This window comes from Adelges cooleyi, unplaced genomic scaffold (assembly GCF_023614345.1).
Source record: "Adelges cooleyi isolate 19-005CV unplaced genomic scaffold, UGA_ACOO_1.1 ACOO_flye_CR_arks_rails_tigmint_CR_PRNA_651, whole genome shotgun sequence".
NCBI classification, from domain to species: Eukaryota; Metazoa; Arthropoda; class Insecta; order Hemiptera; family Adelgidae; genus Adelges; species Adelges cooleyi.
Genome location: NW_026096352.1, coordinates 8,920,663 through 8,936,853, shown reverse-complemented (window position 1 = coordinate 8,936,853; position 16,191 = coordinate 8,920,663). Strand labels below are relative to the sequence as shown.

Genomic DNA, 16,191 nt, shown 5'->3' with positions numbered 1-16,191 from the left:
ATATAATTGTCTGTTTATCTTGACTGCCCATAAATAATGTACTATAATATATTCCACTTCCGAGAAAAACTATATAGATATATTATATTCAAATGAAATGCACAAATAAATAAAACGATATCATGTTATGTATATTGTCAAGAAAAGAAAAAATAAATTCGACGAACTAGCATCGGTTTCGTTCGCGTGATGTATACTTGTATTATACGTTGTATGGGGCCCGGACCGTTTACTCTTCACCGTGTAATCGGACATCCGAGTTGGTACAAATCAATTTATCTCTCATCGGTGCCGTTTTGCAAATGGATGAAAAATAAAATCGACGAAATGGTCATTTTTCAACGTCCTCCTTCTTCTGTACATCCGCTTATCCCATACCTACCCCGGGCGTCCGCCCTTTCAGCATTTACCGAGTATAAAGGTAAAACCACTAGTGTGGTTATACACACACACACATATACACGTATCAGTGTAGTCTCACAAGTCTCGTTTACAAAATACAAATATAAATGTATATATTATGATATTATTGTATAAACTATAATACCGCTAATATTACTTCCGGTTGAAGGAAAGACCTGATTAATGACGGAAATCGTTGGCCCGATAAACGCCGACAACCTTCGTCGTACAACGTCCGGATAATCGCCGTGGATTAATGTGCATATTCTTTGAGAATCGTTATATCATTATATATATTATATATATAACGTTAACGTTTAATCGGGTATTAAAATAATATTACACTTCATCGAGTGTTACTTCCGAATACCGCGCGAGTATTTCATACTATATTATACAGGGCGTTTATAAAATACTTCCTCGGTTCAAATTTCAACCGTTGTACTTAAAACGTTAACTACGCGAGTACCTACATTATATTCGCTGAAAGGGTAATCTTTCGAGTTTTTTTTTGTATGTTTAATAGACTGTGGTGTGCTCCATTTGTTGACCTGCGCACATAACAACGGTAGTCCCACGCACCTACTCGCCAGTATTTCGGGTGTAACGGCCGAAGCTACTGCAGCAATAATTCTTTCCCGTATGTTGTTGACGTAATGAATTTTCTCCAAATAAACAATATTTTTCACCGTCCCATCAAGAACCAAAAAAATGTCTAATGGGGTCATATTATTATTGTTTGGGCTCTTTCGTAGCCACGTGTTCGGCCCTGAAGCCCGATCGATCTGTTTGAGAACAGAACGTCTAAAGCTTAGTCATTATGACATACCGAACATAAATGTAAAAACCAAATGCTCTCCAAAGGATTCCATTATTTAATAATTATAATAATTCACCAATGCCGGTTTGTTTTGTCCGCCTATTTGTATAGTCGCCGCACGAACCGTGGACTGTGGTATTTATGCGGGCTGTACAGGTGTATGTAGGTACATTGTGAGAATACGAAAATTACCGGCACGATCGCCTTTAACGGTGGTCGAACCGCTTAAGTACATAATATCGTTATGCCAATAACATTAATTATTACCGTAATGCGCGCTGTACAACATTATTGTGAACACGGACCACGGTTACTGTGCAATTGGCCTGTAATTCACTTTCTGCACGGACAGCCGTTGTCTTGTCTGTATTGTATAATATGTATATTGTACGTGTAGTGTGTTTGGCAATAAACCCCGTTTAAAAGACTAATCCAAGAAGGCCGGGGCGTAAATCATTGAGCCGGCGAACCGGAAAAATTAACTTAGAGTTTCGTCCGACGTTATTACAACTATTCCTGGATGTCGGTTTCCTAGCCAATAACGGGCCGGTGATGCGGAGAGTATGGACCCGGCGGGGCACCACAATAAATATTATTATATAGTGTTTGGGAAAAACCAATAAAATACTTTTAAGTACAGTTAGGAAAAATAATAGTCCGACGCTGCGGTCTGTGTTGGTAACAGCCAAAGCCAACAACCCACCGCGCCTCCACATTGTGCACACCCGCTCCCATATAGAAAGTGTTGCTATAATAATATAATTATAGAGCAAGTTCAAAAATAACTGTTGCAGTCTCGAGACAAATCGTTGATAATAATAATATACATTACGATTATTCATAATCGACCGCATTCGATTTATTGACTTTTACCTACTTAAAAAACCGATTGTTGAATATTATATTCATTCAAATATGGACTAATGTAAATATAATTAAAAAAAATTTAATTTAATTTAAAATATTCGAAATACTCTTCAACGTAAAATGACATAATTTACAAAAGTGACCTTCACAAGTGTCACAATAACAATATTTTTGCCATCATCGCAGCGCTTACCTGGAGGGTATTTAAAATATTCCATTTAAGAGGACCCCGGCTTTTTAAGTGTAAAATCATGTTTACGCAGAACGCTGTGAACTCATTCTACAATGGTTTCGGAATAAAAACACCTATGTAATAAAATCGATTTATTTGAAAGCGATTTTAATCCCGTTTTGCCATAAAAAAAAACTTAAGCTCCCTCAAAAAATAAAATTGTTTTTTTTTCATCATCATAATCAACATATTGGAAAACGAATAAGACAAAGTTATTATCTCTAAAATGTCATCATCATTCCATTTTATAATAAGTAGGTTTGCTCCATAACCACCAAAGATCGAATAAAACTTGAGTTTTCCTACGACGAATAAAAAATATTTGGCTCTACTTTGAATTACAAAAATTCAAATTTTAACGTGGTACTAGGATACATAAATAATTTTTGAGTTTTACATCAATTAACTCTATAAATAAGTTCGGAACACACTTTTTAAGACAAAAGAAAAAATCAATTGAAATAACAAGAGGGTAGGGGAAATATAGGGGAGGAAACTGACAGACGTTAAACAGGTATTGCAAGGGATGTTTTCTACTGAGGGAAATCAAAGGACAATAACAAAAAAGTGCGGGGCGAAGATCACAAGGAGACTTTTCAAAGTGAAGGAAACACGACCGATAGAAACGGAAATGGCGAAAGAAAGACAGAGAGCCTTAATAAAACCAGAAGGCGAAGGCTAAATCAACAGACAAAATATTTGAACAAAGTTTAAATGTATGTATTTGTTATGAACAAACCAACGTTTTGTTGCGGTGTTAGCATGGATGTCGTGTAAGGTGGCCGCTATAGTTTTCTTATAATACAACTGACAAGAGTCAATTACATTTTGGTCTGGACTACGGACAGCAGACTTAGCTGGTCCGAGATACTTTTTCGTTTTTCATTTAAATGTCACGTTGTGGTGGCCGTTCACATTCGGTCGTGTTCACCCCACGCCCTACGCGGCTGTGTAATATTCAAATCGACGACGGTCGTGGCACCAAATGTGTGTGTATGTGTGCGTAAACCCATTCACTTTGTTATTCCAATCACGTTGTTTTTATTTTGTTATCCGAAACAGAAAAGCGGCGGCAATAAAGTGCCAAACAGAAACAGTGGGGAGGGTCGACCACGTCCTGGACATATCGACAGCCTGTATTCGTGACTCTCTTCGCTCCGGTCCTTTCTTTTTTCCATTCCTTTCATCCTTTTATGTATATATATATATATATTTTTTTTTTTTTATCTCCTGCGGTAACAACAATTGCGTATTTGCAATAAAACACAGATTTCGCAAGATCGCGGGTGCTTTTTACCGGTCCACGAAAAGAGAATACGGTATTATTATTATTACCATTATTATCATCATCATCGTTATCATAATATTTTCTTAGGTAGCAGCAGTACAAGCCGTGGTCACAGACAAAACACGCCGTACACGTCACACACGACGTGTCGACCATTATTTATGTCGTTCTCTTTTATACCGCCGTAAACTTAATATATAAGCATGATATTTGCATGACGGGCAGTTAAACCATTAAAAGAAAATAATCATCTTATCACGGCCGTTATCATGGAGATTCCCCGCGATAACAGGTGCATCACGTCTGCACGGTGAAACCGGCGGCCGCTCACTTCCGCGACGGCCGTTGTAATGTTATAATTTTGTAAAATATATAATTGTAATTGGTAATCAAGTGTTTTATTTCTTAACATCACAACCACCATGATCATTTCACTCTTATAACGTCAGCAGTGTCACTACCATTTGGCATACTTGTATTATGCATTAATCAGTGTTTAATAGATGATTACAATAATACAGAATGGTATATCTGAAATGAAATCTGGTCATTAATTTTAAATCGATTTAACTTCAAAGTATTAGACGGACAAAACTATGATCATCACGACAGATAAACGTTTCAAAAATGCCCCCCGAAAAAAACCATTTAATTTTAATTAAATTTATCTTAAGGTGTTACGTGACTCTCGGGAAAATGTAAGATACTCAAACGAGTCTAAGTTTAAAATACACATTTCATGGAAATGGGAATAATAAGGTGTTCGAGCTCTAGGGAATTTGCTTGCTCGTGTAGCGTTAAGTCTTTGGAGCTACCCGACTATACCTCCCAAAAATAATTCGATAAATAAATATGCGTGATGTAGAATTCCCAGTAAGGAAATTCCGATAAAAAAACGAATTAGTTCCAAATTACCAATTTGGAATATAATAATAACAATAAATGTTAATGAACCAGAAAGATTTTAAAAACCCATTCCCTGTAGAAGGGGTGAAAATATTTAGCCATGTCTAAAATCTGTAGCCTATTTTTGTTTTATTAAAAAATAATAAATGATTCAAATTAGTCTATGAATTACCTAATAAGAAGACGTTATAGTTTACAATACATTATTTAAATATAGGATTTAAATAAATTACATAAAAATGCAACGAAAATGTCATTGCAAATGTGAAATTCTTAAATATAGTAGTTCGTAGCATTACTATGTTATGAGATTTAGTGTTATCGAAAATTTCAATTTCGGAACTTAATATACGGATATTTTTACTTTGGATAAAAGTAATGTACAAGGGTGTGTGGACTTTGTAAACATTTACGTGTCGTGTAACGTGATGTTAAAAATAAACGTTCTTGTAATTTTATTCCAGGATCATTATATTACATTGGAATTGAATAGGCACTAGGCATGTTTCTGGGTTTAGAGAGTTGAACCTATGATAATCTCGGTTGGTGTATTAGCAGATTCGACCAGTTTCCTAAAGATATTGCGAGGATCTTTAGGGTTGAGCAGTTATATCGGTTAGGTAAATACCAAACATTATTGTTCATTTTTATTTTTAAGTCGTTTTGCACGTTTGGTGGCTTCTTAGGTCTACTCAGTGCGTGTAAGCAAATCGGAAAGCTCCTTATATTTGCGAACGATAATAAAAAAATATTTGGCACCTAAGGAATACGATTTTAAATACGTTGACAGCATTAGGGAGCAAAATCTTAAGCTCTGGTTTAATATTATGTTTTCAAGTTTCATTTTATTCTAGTTTTACCTCTAGCATTTCTCTACCGTCGATCAAAGAAATTATAATCGACTTACTTGTCGGTGCGGCATCCTTTATGGGAAGACGCAATGGAATAAAGTTAATACTTTTAATAATTATAAGGTAAAAAATCATCGGGTATTAAAGCTTTCGAAATACGCGTCAAAAGTATAGGAATACAGAGATAAATACATCTTACAAGGTGTATGGGCTTTTAACTGAATTTTTAATTTCTATGCAAGGTAATAAGTATTGGAATTTTATACTTATATTTATTTATTTACCTTAATTTTTTGGTAAATAAAAAACTGGAGATAAAACTGAAGTATAAAAAGCCTTCCTCTTTCAAACAGAAAAAAAAATGATCAAAACCAAACATTATAAATAAGGGATGACATCCCTATATTTTTGTACAGTTATTTTCGTTTGCAAAACTAGTTAGAACTCATGCCTAATACATATAAATAAATATGTCAAAACACGTGTTTAGCCAATTATTTTTGTTATACTTTACTGTTTAAAAAAATAACCGCTTCCGCGACCCTTCACATAACATTAGTTATTTAACTAGAAAACCGAGCGGATATCGAATGAAACCATATCGGAATTCTGAGAAAGCGTATAAAACGGAAAATAAAAAATGTTCTGTATAATTACATACCTAATGCTAGCACCGGAAAATTCCCCGTCTAGTATGGATTTATGCTATTGTTTGCTATGCTATGCTATGAATTGGTTATATTATGTCAATAATAATTGTTCTGGGTAACTTATCAATATTTTAGCTTGTTACCTTTATTTATTCATGTTACACTTCATTTTATTTTCTTGGAAATATTAATCAATTTTCCCGGACGGTGTAAATTACTTTTAGTAACCCCTTCGGTGATGTTTCACCCTTTAGTAACATTTCATCACTACCTGCTAAACCCGGTGACAATTGGGTCAACGATTGTGTTTGCATACCTCAAAACGTTGTTCCTGTACACAATAGCTGCACGGAAACCCACGAGGAATGGTTATATTACATAATGTTAAAAATTGAAAAATAAAACTTGGCAAATATGCACACTTCAACAAGGCGATGACGTATTCCAATAGTGTGACGTCACCATTTTATACCTTAAAAAAAGGAGTTTTTTCCTTTGGGGAAAAACATAAGATTATTAATAAGTCTTATGACAGGCCAATGTCTTATGGCTTCATTCTAAGGGCTAAAAGGGGGATGAATTTCAACTCCTAAATTCCTACTTTGTATGAGACCATTATAAGGGAGTTATGGTTTAAATTTCAAGTTTCTAGCACCAAAAAACGTTGCATTTTTTTCGTTACACTAATTTTTTTTTGACCCCCCGACATAACACATATACTCGTATATGTTTTAATAACTGTGTGGTAGAACTCGAGTACCTAGGTCGTATGAAATAAAAAATTGTGTAGGTACCCCATGTTTTTTCATTACGTAAAATATGATATGCCTCTTTTGTTTCTCATGTAATTCTTCTTTTTTTTTTGTTAATAAAAAATATATTATAATAACTCATATAATCTAATAGTACAGTTTACATTGAGAGTTACATTAAATAGTAATACATTTTCCTATTGATCCGTCAAACAAAAAATTTTTAAAAATGTTTGAATTATTTTTCACGTTATTTTGATTAAATAAAGAAAAAACTAACCAGATTCAATAAAAAAAAGTTTAAATTTCTCTTAAATAATCTTTCGTTGTCCGAAAAAAAAATTCAAATTTCAAAATAATTTCTTTTCAATGGAAAACAATTAAGGAAAAAATGTTTTCTTCAGCTTTTTTTAACTTAAGCAGCAAAAATTTACTATCGCTGTTTTTTTTCTTAGTAAACTTTTTTTAGTAAAACAATACTTCAACTTTGATAATAAATGTTAATGCCCGCCAGTTATGTATGAAACTTAATATGAATAACGAACAAGCTGCTTGCTGCAAAATACAGTAAAAGTGTTTACATCGTATTAAAAGTCAAACAAGAATGACATGTACACTGATTGATACATTGTTTACTATTTATACTTAATTGCAACCTCGTTAGTTTCCCCGGTAACACATACACAGTGGTAGCAGCAACCAGATGTTCTAATGAATCTAAAGTAAGCATTAATTTTCTATTGCAGTAGCAGTATATAAAGTAACTGAAGAAAGTAACAGCCTGTTGCGAAAAGACTCTTTAAATTCGCTTGTCGTATAATATGAATACGAAATAATACGAAAATTGAGCGAGCTTTAAATAAAGATTATGTCAAAAAAAAATGTATTACATTTATTCGAGAGGCGTCAGTTAAACACTTAAACTATAGCTCTCCTTGTGCTATAGTTACTGTTATTATTATTGTACTATTATGCTATATAGTGGTCAATTGGTTATTTTCTAATTAATTAAAAAGTATGGATCATTAGAATCGAGAATAATTAAATTCAGTGTCATATTTAGGAGAGGGTATGAGGGGGCTGCAACCCTCTCGAAGCTTCAGAAACTATAAATTATTAATGACAGTGCATTATGTCATTTTTTTACTTATTTTGGTACATTAAAAGTTAGCAACCCCCGAAATAAAATCCACTGACACAATTATTTTTTCAATAATAAATTAGAATAATATTACATTATATCGAACATTTGTACAATATTTTCTTAATTTATTTTCGATATTCCCCTCAGGGGGATACTAATTAATTAGTATTACGGGTTTGGCGAACCCGGAGCCCCGAGCTCCTACTGGCGAAAAGTTCCAGGCGGATGATTCCAGTAGGTAATGGCGTAGAGAATAAGGCGTCCTCATCGCCCGATGCGACAGCATCGCAATAGCCATAATGAAGGGCAGCAGCTTCATTATTAGATGATCGTGGCGACAGTCAGTAAGACGAACATCGGTACGATCAAGCACACTTACAAGAAGAATCTCCTTCTGTAACACTGCGATATGGAAAGAAGCGGGACCCTACCGTGTCAATCACTCCCATGAAAACCAACATGCAAGAATACAATTATAATGAAGGGAATAGGCCATGCAACCCGACTGGCAATCGGCGCAGTGACTCCAGGGTTGACTGTGTTAAATGGGCTACTGGCTATGATGGAGTGGGCAACCGGGCTCTACATAGAAAATATGCGTCTGGACGAAACCATAAATACAATCCAACAATGATTAAGCGTTGTAGCTGGAATGTCAGAGGATTAAATAGACCAGGAAAACTACCAATACTAGAAAACACTATAAAAAATGTTGCAGTTACAGGTGTATCAGAAACACATTGGAAAACAATTGGCCATTTTACTACGATAAATGGTAACTTAGTCATCTCTTCAAGTAATGAACAGGACTCCAGAAATGGTGTAGCAGTAATTATAAACAAAGATATAAAAAACACAGTTCTAGACTACAATACTTTTAATGGTAGAATAATGTCGGTAAAACTCCAAGCGACGCCAGTAAATATCAATACTGTCCAAGTTTACGCTCCAACATCTACAGCGTCTGAAGAAGAAATTGATCATTTCTATGAACAGTTAACTGAAGTAGTTAGAACCATTCCAACTAAAGAACTATTGTTCGTGACTGGTGACCTTAATGCGAAAATAGGCACCACTAACAACGAGGGTTATCTGAGATCTGTAGTAGGAAAATATGGGATAGGTGTAAGAAATGAGCGAGATCGACTTCTGGACTTCTGTATAGAAAACAACCTTTTTATTACAAACACAAAATTTAAACATCATATTCGCCGACTATATACCTGGCAGTCTCCATGCGGTCAATATAGAAATCAAATTGACTATATTTTGGTAAGAAACAGATGGAAATCATCTTCAAAGATAAGAAGCCCATTAGCCCTAATTCCCCATACAAGTAAGATCATGATATATGTGATACAAGAAAGGCTAAAACCATATCTGCTCCCACAAATCTCTCAAGAAGAAGCAGGGTTTGTGCCGGGAAGAGGAACAAGGTACCAACTCCTAATTATCCGACAGATAATAGAAAAATACTACAAATATAATATTACTGCTATCTGCTGCTTCTTAGATTATACTAAAGCTTTCGACACCGTTAAATGGAATCTTCTGTGGCTCATTCTAAAAGAAATGGGAGTGCCAGAGCACCTAATAGCAATAATAAAAATGATATATGCCAATAACCAAGCGTATGTCCGTATGGAGTTCGATCTTTCTGAGAGTTTTCAAATAGGACAAGGCGTAAGACAGGGCTGCATATTATCACCACTACTCTTTAACATATGGAATGGAGGAGTGTCCATTGGTGGCAAAAAAATTTCCAATTAAAGATACGCTGATGCTACGGTGCTTTTAGCAAAAACAGAAATGGAAATGGCCAACCTTCTAGAACTAGTAGAAAAATTTAGGCAGGCCTAAAACTTAATAGATCAAAATGCTCAATAATCGCTATTGATAGGACCAAAACTTTACATCTCACGTTTAACCTCATACCCAATATAGATCGTAAAGACAGTGTAATATATCTAGGTGCACTTTTATCAAATAAAGGTGGTTCGGAAGAGGAAATTAAACGAAGAGTGGGTATGGCTAAAACTGCGATTGCCAAACTTGTCAAAATATGGAAGGATCATGATATCAGAAAAGGAACGAAGTTATATCTAATGAAAACACTGATATTCCCTATAATGACATATGGCTCCGAATCATGGACCTTAAATTCATCGTGTCAACGAAGAATAGAAGCATTTGAAATGATTGCATATAGAAGGATGTTACGAATTCCATGGACTGACCATAGAACGAATGTATCTATAATACTGGAACTTAATATACAAGCCCAAGACCGCCTCTTGGTCACAATTCAGAGCCAAATACTAAAATTTTTTGGCCACGTGATAAGAAGAGATGGTATTGAAAAGGACATTATCCAAGGAAAAGTCGAAGGAAAGAGGAGCAGAGGCAGACCCCCCATCCGCTATATAGACCAAATTAAAATCCTCACACAAATGTCAATGTCAGAAAGCATCCGGAATACAGGGAATAGAGAGTTTTGGGGAAATGTATCCAATCGAAATAACATAATTGCATGAAAGTCACGACGTTCGAAATCGAACAACGATAAAGAAGAGATTTTCGGTACTAAGCTTTAAAACAATTTACACATAATGTATACAAGTTATTAAATCAAATATACAATACCTCCACTGGCAATACAAGTAATGTCGACAGATGTCCCTTCTTTATATGGTCCCAGTATATAATGAGGTATGTGGGCTCCTTTTTCATTGAGCACACTCAAACGGTCAGGTGGAACTGAAAACAAGTATAATACTGAACATTAATAAATTGTAAATTAAAATTGTTTTATTTGCATTCAATACCATCCATCACTATATTCTAATAATTTTACTAAATAATAATTATTTTTGTTGTTTTACAAGAAATACTCGCTATAGTGCTTTCTATAAATAATATATATAATGTTATATACGTTTTTTAATTAACGTTTTCCAATGAATATCCGTAAGAAGAAAGAGTAAGCCACGGCTAACCATTTTTAACCGATAGCATTCTATTCAAATTGGAAATTCCAAAAAATGTATTAAGTTTTAATCTTGTTTCAATTGACCGTAACATGATGAAAACAGTTTTTATTATGAAAAATATCCAGAAAGTAATTTTGTCCCATTTCAGTTTTAAAAATATTTTATTTAATTATAAAATTTTATTTTGATGGAATTTTTTTAATAAAACATTAATATTTCCTGTTAATCAAATGCAAAAAAAAGTACAAGGAAGTACTTATAGGTAACTTGAAATTTTAGAGATTTATTATTCGAACAGGTTTCTTTGATATAAATTTATAGAAATACCACATAATGTCGAGGGTAATAATAATATTCACAAAATAACATAATTTGCCAAGTAATTTGTTTAATAAATAAATATGTTTTTTTTATATAATCAGTTACTCATTTTTAAAATTTTTTAACGTTTCACTAAAATATTAATATAAATAAATGATACCGAGTATAAAATAAAACTATTTAACTATATTATTGTAAAACAGTTTAATTCTACTAGTTCGACTTGTACTTTTGACTCATACATCGATATTGAACTGCAACTAGACAAAAAAAATTTCTCACATCTTGGATCTTATGCTATGCTATAATATAATATAATATCATACACACCAATATACGATGAAAAGTAGGCAAAATATTCATATAATTTATACGTTTCATTCTTCACCCAAAACAATATTGCAATAATTCATGCAAGGTTAATAATGCCGGTACCATATACTACCACCGGCGTGACAACGGTTTATACATGCAAGCCATAAAACTGTGTAAGTCGCTGGCTAAACGTCTTAAACGGTCGGGTTTGGCGCTAAACGGATTAAGCATAGCAGTCCGCCGCACACGTTTGTCGGAAATACAGTAAAACGGCTATTTGGTATTTTTATTTATTTTTTTCCTCAAAGCAAATCACCCGTGATAAACGATCCCAAAGGTGTTTTCCCCAGTGCTGCTTCTCCGTGTAACTGAATACATAGTGCAAAATACCGTATAAATTACAATATTGTTGGGTCACGTTTATACAGCGCGTACAATATATAGGGTATGCAGCAACAAGTGAGATACTCGTTAACTGAAATTCCGGGGTTTTTTCTCTCTCGGTTGCTAATACACACTTGGAATGTTTTCGTTTGCATTTATATTTAATTAACGAGCAGACCGGAAAATTGCAAAAGAAAGATTAAGTAAGTATATCACCTACCAACACAGAACATCTTTTAGACAAAGAACAGCAATGTTATAGCTGATTATTAGTTGTACACCGATAGCAAAGTAACTGTGGTTTTAAGTTTTTTTTTATAGCTTCACAGGAATACCATCTATTTGTATAATGATAAAATGCTAAAACTAAATTCAATAATATGAAAATAAATGAATTTATATTTTTATGAAGGTTATCGACAGTAATATAAACGAATATAAATATTTTATTAGTGTAATAGTGAAAAAGTTATAATTAATGTTAATTTAAAATTAAAATGTGTTTGTTGAAATTGTAAAAAAAAAATAGAATTGTTTGAGCCTATTTAATAAGAAAATACTGATTTCTATTGTGTATAACCATATTAAAATATATTCGATTTTTCTAAAAATAATTGTTTATGACAATATGACTCATGTGATAACGATTAATTTAGTTGTTAAAGCATTATATTATGAAAACTAACTATTGCGCTATAAAGCAACTTATTAAGAGTGATCATTATGACAGCAACAGTATTAATACTTTTTTAAGCTTTTTATTGTGTCATAAACGATGTGTGCTCAATAAAATTGCAATGTTTTCTGCAACAAATATGCATTCAAATTCTATTCCAAGTTTTCAGAATAGTAGAATAGCTTTTAGATGTTAATAATATTAGAGATCATGTTATGAAATAACACAAAAACCAGACGGCGCTCTGTATAGGCAATTTAGCATCGTGCTTGTAGCTAGGTTCGACATAAAAGAAATCTACATTTTACAACTAAAAAATATACAATATTACCTTATAAATTGGGGTACAAATTACAATAATTCTTTGTATTTAGTAAAACATAAAAACTATTGGATAAAAGATTCTAAGTTAATTTTGGATTATATTGAAAAAGATATCATTATTTTATAGATTAGAAATAATGTAAAATCCAAATTTTGAAGCTATAACCAACCATAACAAATCATTTTTCTTATTATATATTTATTACACAGATAATCTGACACACCATTCAGTGTGACATGAGATCACGGTATAATATACTGGGTTAACTTAATACATGGCACACGGGTGTATCTACTGTGATCTTGTTGGTGCTACACTAACAGAACATGTTGAAATGTAGAATATTTGTAATAATAAAATTGCCTAAAATCTTTAATACAATAATCTTCTATAAACATATCCTTGTATGAGTACACATATAATATAAATGATTAAAGAGTTGGGATCGGACCTTGTTGATTGGACAATTTGTTTATAGTTATTACACAAACAAATAGCTATTAATTTTGCTAAATTTCCTAGATTTATTGAATTGTTTTAAATCCATGATTTCAAAATATATGTTTTACTTATGTTATTGCTTTCTTCTGTAAAAAACTAATACCGAGAGAGAGGCTTCTAGGAAGTCGGTTAACTTTGCACCACAGCTATTTTTCCCAAGCCTATCCTAGCTATTGTTATTCCTCAACCGTTACTATTATTATGTTTTAAATAGTTAAACGACTGAAGTTGTATTTGAACGCCAGCAGGTTTCTTAGAAGCTCTCTTTTCACTGGTTCAGCATTTCCTCGGAAATTTGTGCTGTAGCCCCTTCATAATCCGCCGGAACCGTGAAGGTAAGATAAACACGATTCACATTGCAGTTTTCAAATACAAAGTTGCCGTCGATAACATTGTAGATTTTTTAATAAGTTTTATATTTATCTTCGCACAGTATTTACATCTAATATTTTTACGAGCTAACCTATAATGGTCGGTTTAATGTTATGGTTATTTATGCGATGGTTCACATCAAAGACTCGCCAATGTAATTATTATTTTTTATGGTTATAATGAAAAAAATCTATATAAATTGCTTTTGCCGCTTAACTGGATCTAAGCTAGCCCGACATCGTATAGCAATTATAACAAACACGGTAATTATTCCGGACTCTCCAACCGGTAGATTAAAAGCTTCAATAGCGATCCGATATCATTAATATTTTTAAAATCCGCACCTCCCGGCCGTATCTTATTTCGACGTTGTCAAAGATTGAACACTTCAAATAAAAAATTAAAAAATGTATTACCAAACCATTTTATAAAAATAATCCCGTGCTCACTAATGCAATATTATTGCAATGCCCCAAATTCAATATTATAATATTTATAGTTTTTCTAAAAGAGTCAATATTTTATACTTCGTAATTGTTTGTAAATGAATAGTTTTTGATTTTCAATAAAAGCACGCAGGATAAAATTGTGTATATAACATGAAATATTTAAATAACAAAAAAATAATAACCGTATAGTAAGTAAATAAGAACCGTATCGACAAATGTACGATACGCTGATAAATCCCAAAATAGACCTATGGTATTATATGTTTTATATCAATTTTAATAAATCTCCTAGTAGGTACTAAATTTTGGGACAATTTTTATTTTTCTGTCGCATTTTTGTAACGTTTTTAGTAAAAATTTCATAATAATTGTTGGGTTTTAATGCGTATCTGTTTATTTTACCAACGCATTCATATTATTTTATAGTCCATGTACACATTACATATATATAATAGTAATCGTACACATAGAAATACATAATATGAAAAGACGGTGACGCATTTTTGTAACCGTTTCTATTTTTGTTGTTTCAATATCCACCAAATGTTCTATGACCACAACGGTAGTAATTGTTTATTTACGTTCTGGCACATTTATTTCCGTTTTGTACGATCCGTGTGCAGTTATATAGTCCATATAGCGTTACGTCTGACGGCAGTTTTCTCATCACAAAGTTCCCATTTGCACTAATACGGGCCCGTAAAATTCGAGATAAACCGTAATGTATCGTTTGGCATCCCGTCTCGGCGATTGTGCTTCTTTTTTTTTGTAACGTTTTTTATGCGACCGTTGTCTTTGGTCTGCGTCGCCGTTGTGCATATACAGTAGTACGGACTTGATGCACGGACTTTTATTCGCTATTTTATTTTTCCTGTCTTTATGGACGACTTTATTAGTTTACCGAATATTATATACTTTTATTATACTCAGCCCTACACTTATATCGTGTAATTATATTACTCAATTTAGTATCGCAAAACAAAAATAATAACAATACATCTCCCCCGAGTGTGTAAAATATTTACAACACGGTCGTTCTCATAAAACCGGATAATATTGTTGCACAAGCTTGACCGTCGTACCATGTGCCAGTTAATTTGTTTTGACATTGCGTTGTTGCGACTAATTGTTTTTCGTATTATTATTATTGCACTTATATTCGCTACGTCATTGCATATTGGTGTTATTTGGTATTCATTGGCACGCGTGTGACTCATCGAATGAATTCCTATTTTTTTTTTTACATTTTTATCGCGATCAAGACTAGTTAAATATGGAATTCAAAAAACGCAAAACTTTTTTCACTGATATTGGCGCGCTCGTGTGTGTGTAATGTGTGCACGTATTGTGTAATGCGTTCCACTACTATTTCATAAATTTACAAATTCATCCCAAAGCCTATGGACTATGTAGCGCCAAAGCACACAAGACGAGTAGCTGACGTTGATGCGATAACACCATTATTATTATGGTAATCAATGTAAATAAACACCATTCCTAACTCGTTGAATAAATGAATAAAGTTTGTTGAGCCTTTCACGCTATAATAATAATATAAGCCTACATCTAGCCGAGACCGACAAACAGTGTTAACAAACGGTGATGATGATGTGACACTGGCATCGACTCCAAGATGTTCGCTACTGGGCACTGTCACGTGCGTTAGGAAAATATTTTAACTAACCGTCAACTAATAATGTTATCCGATTAAAATAATTTTGTTTGTTGAGCGAAACTAATTTTATAATGTATTTAATAGAATCGAGTTCAACAAGGTACTATGCTAGGAAAATTCAAAATTAAGGACTTGCAAACCGTAAATCAATTTTGGTTTGTTTCATTTTCTCTTACTCTATCTAATGGCTTTGCCTAGTCATTGAAATTAAAGCCAAATGTAAACTGCAACGCCAATCTTTAGCATTTGTTTAACTAACGGAAAAGTAATC

The 16,191-nt window shown here is 33.2% G+C and overlaps 1 protein-coding gene across 4 annotated transcripts in view; it reads right to left on the bottom strand.

The window, feature by feature from the left end:
* The window catches only part of LOC126844259 (hemicentin-2-like), a 261,328-nt gene that overhangs the window by 67,028 nt on the left and 178,109 nt on the right, over positions 1-16,191 (bottom strand). For all 4 annotated transcript variants that reach the window (XM_050582305.1, XM_050582306.1, XM_050582304.1 and 1 more), the window contains exon 4: positions 10,556-10,669. In XM_050582305.1, coding sequence (XP_050438262.1) covers positions 10,556-10,669 — 114 coding nt within the window. The remainder of the gene's footprint in view (positions 1-10,555; positions 10,670-16,191) is intronic.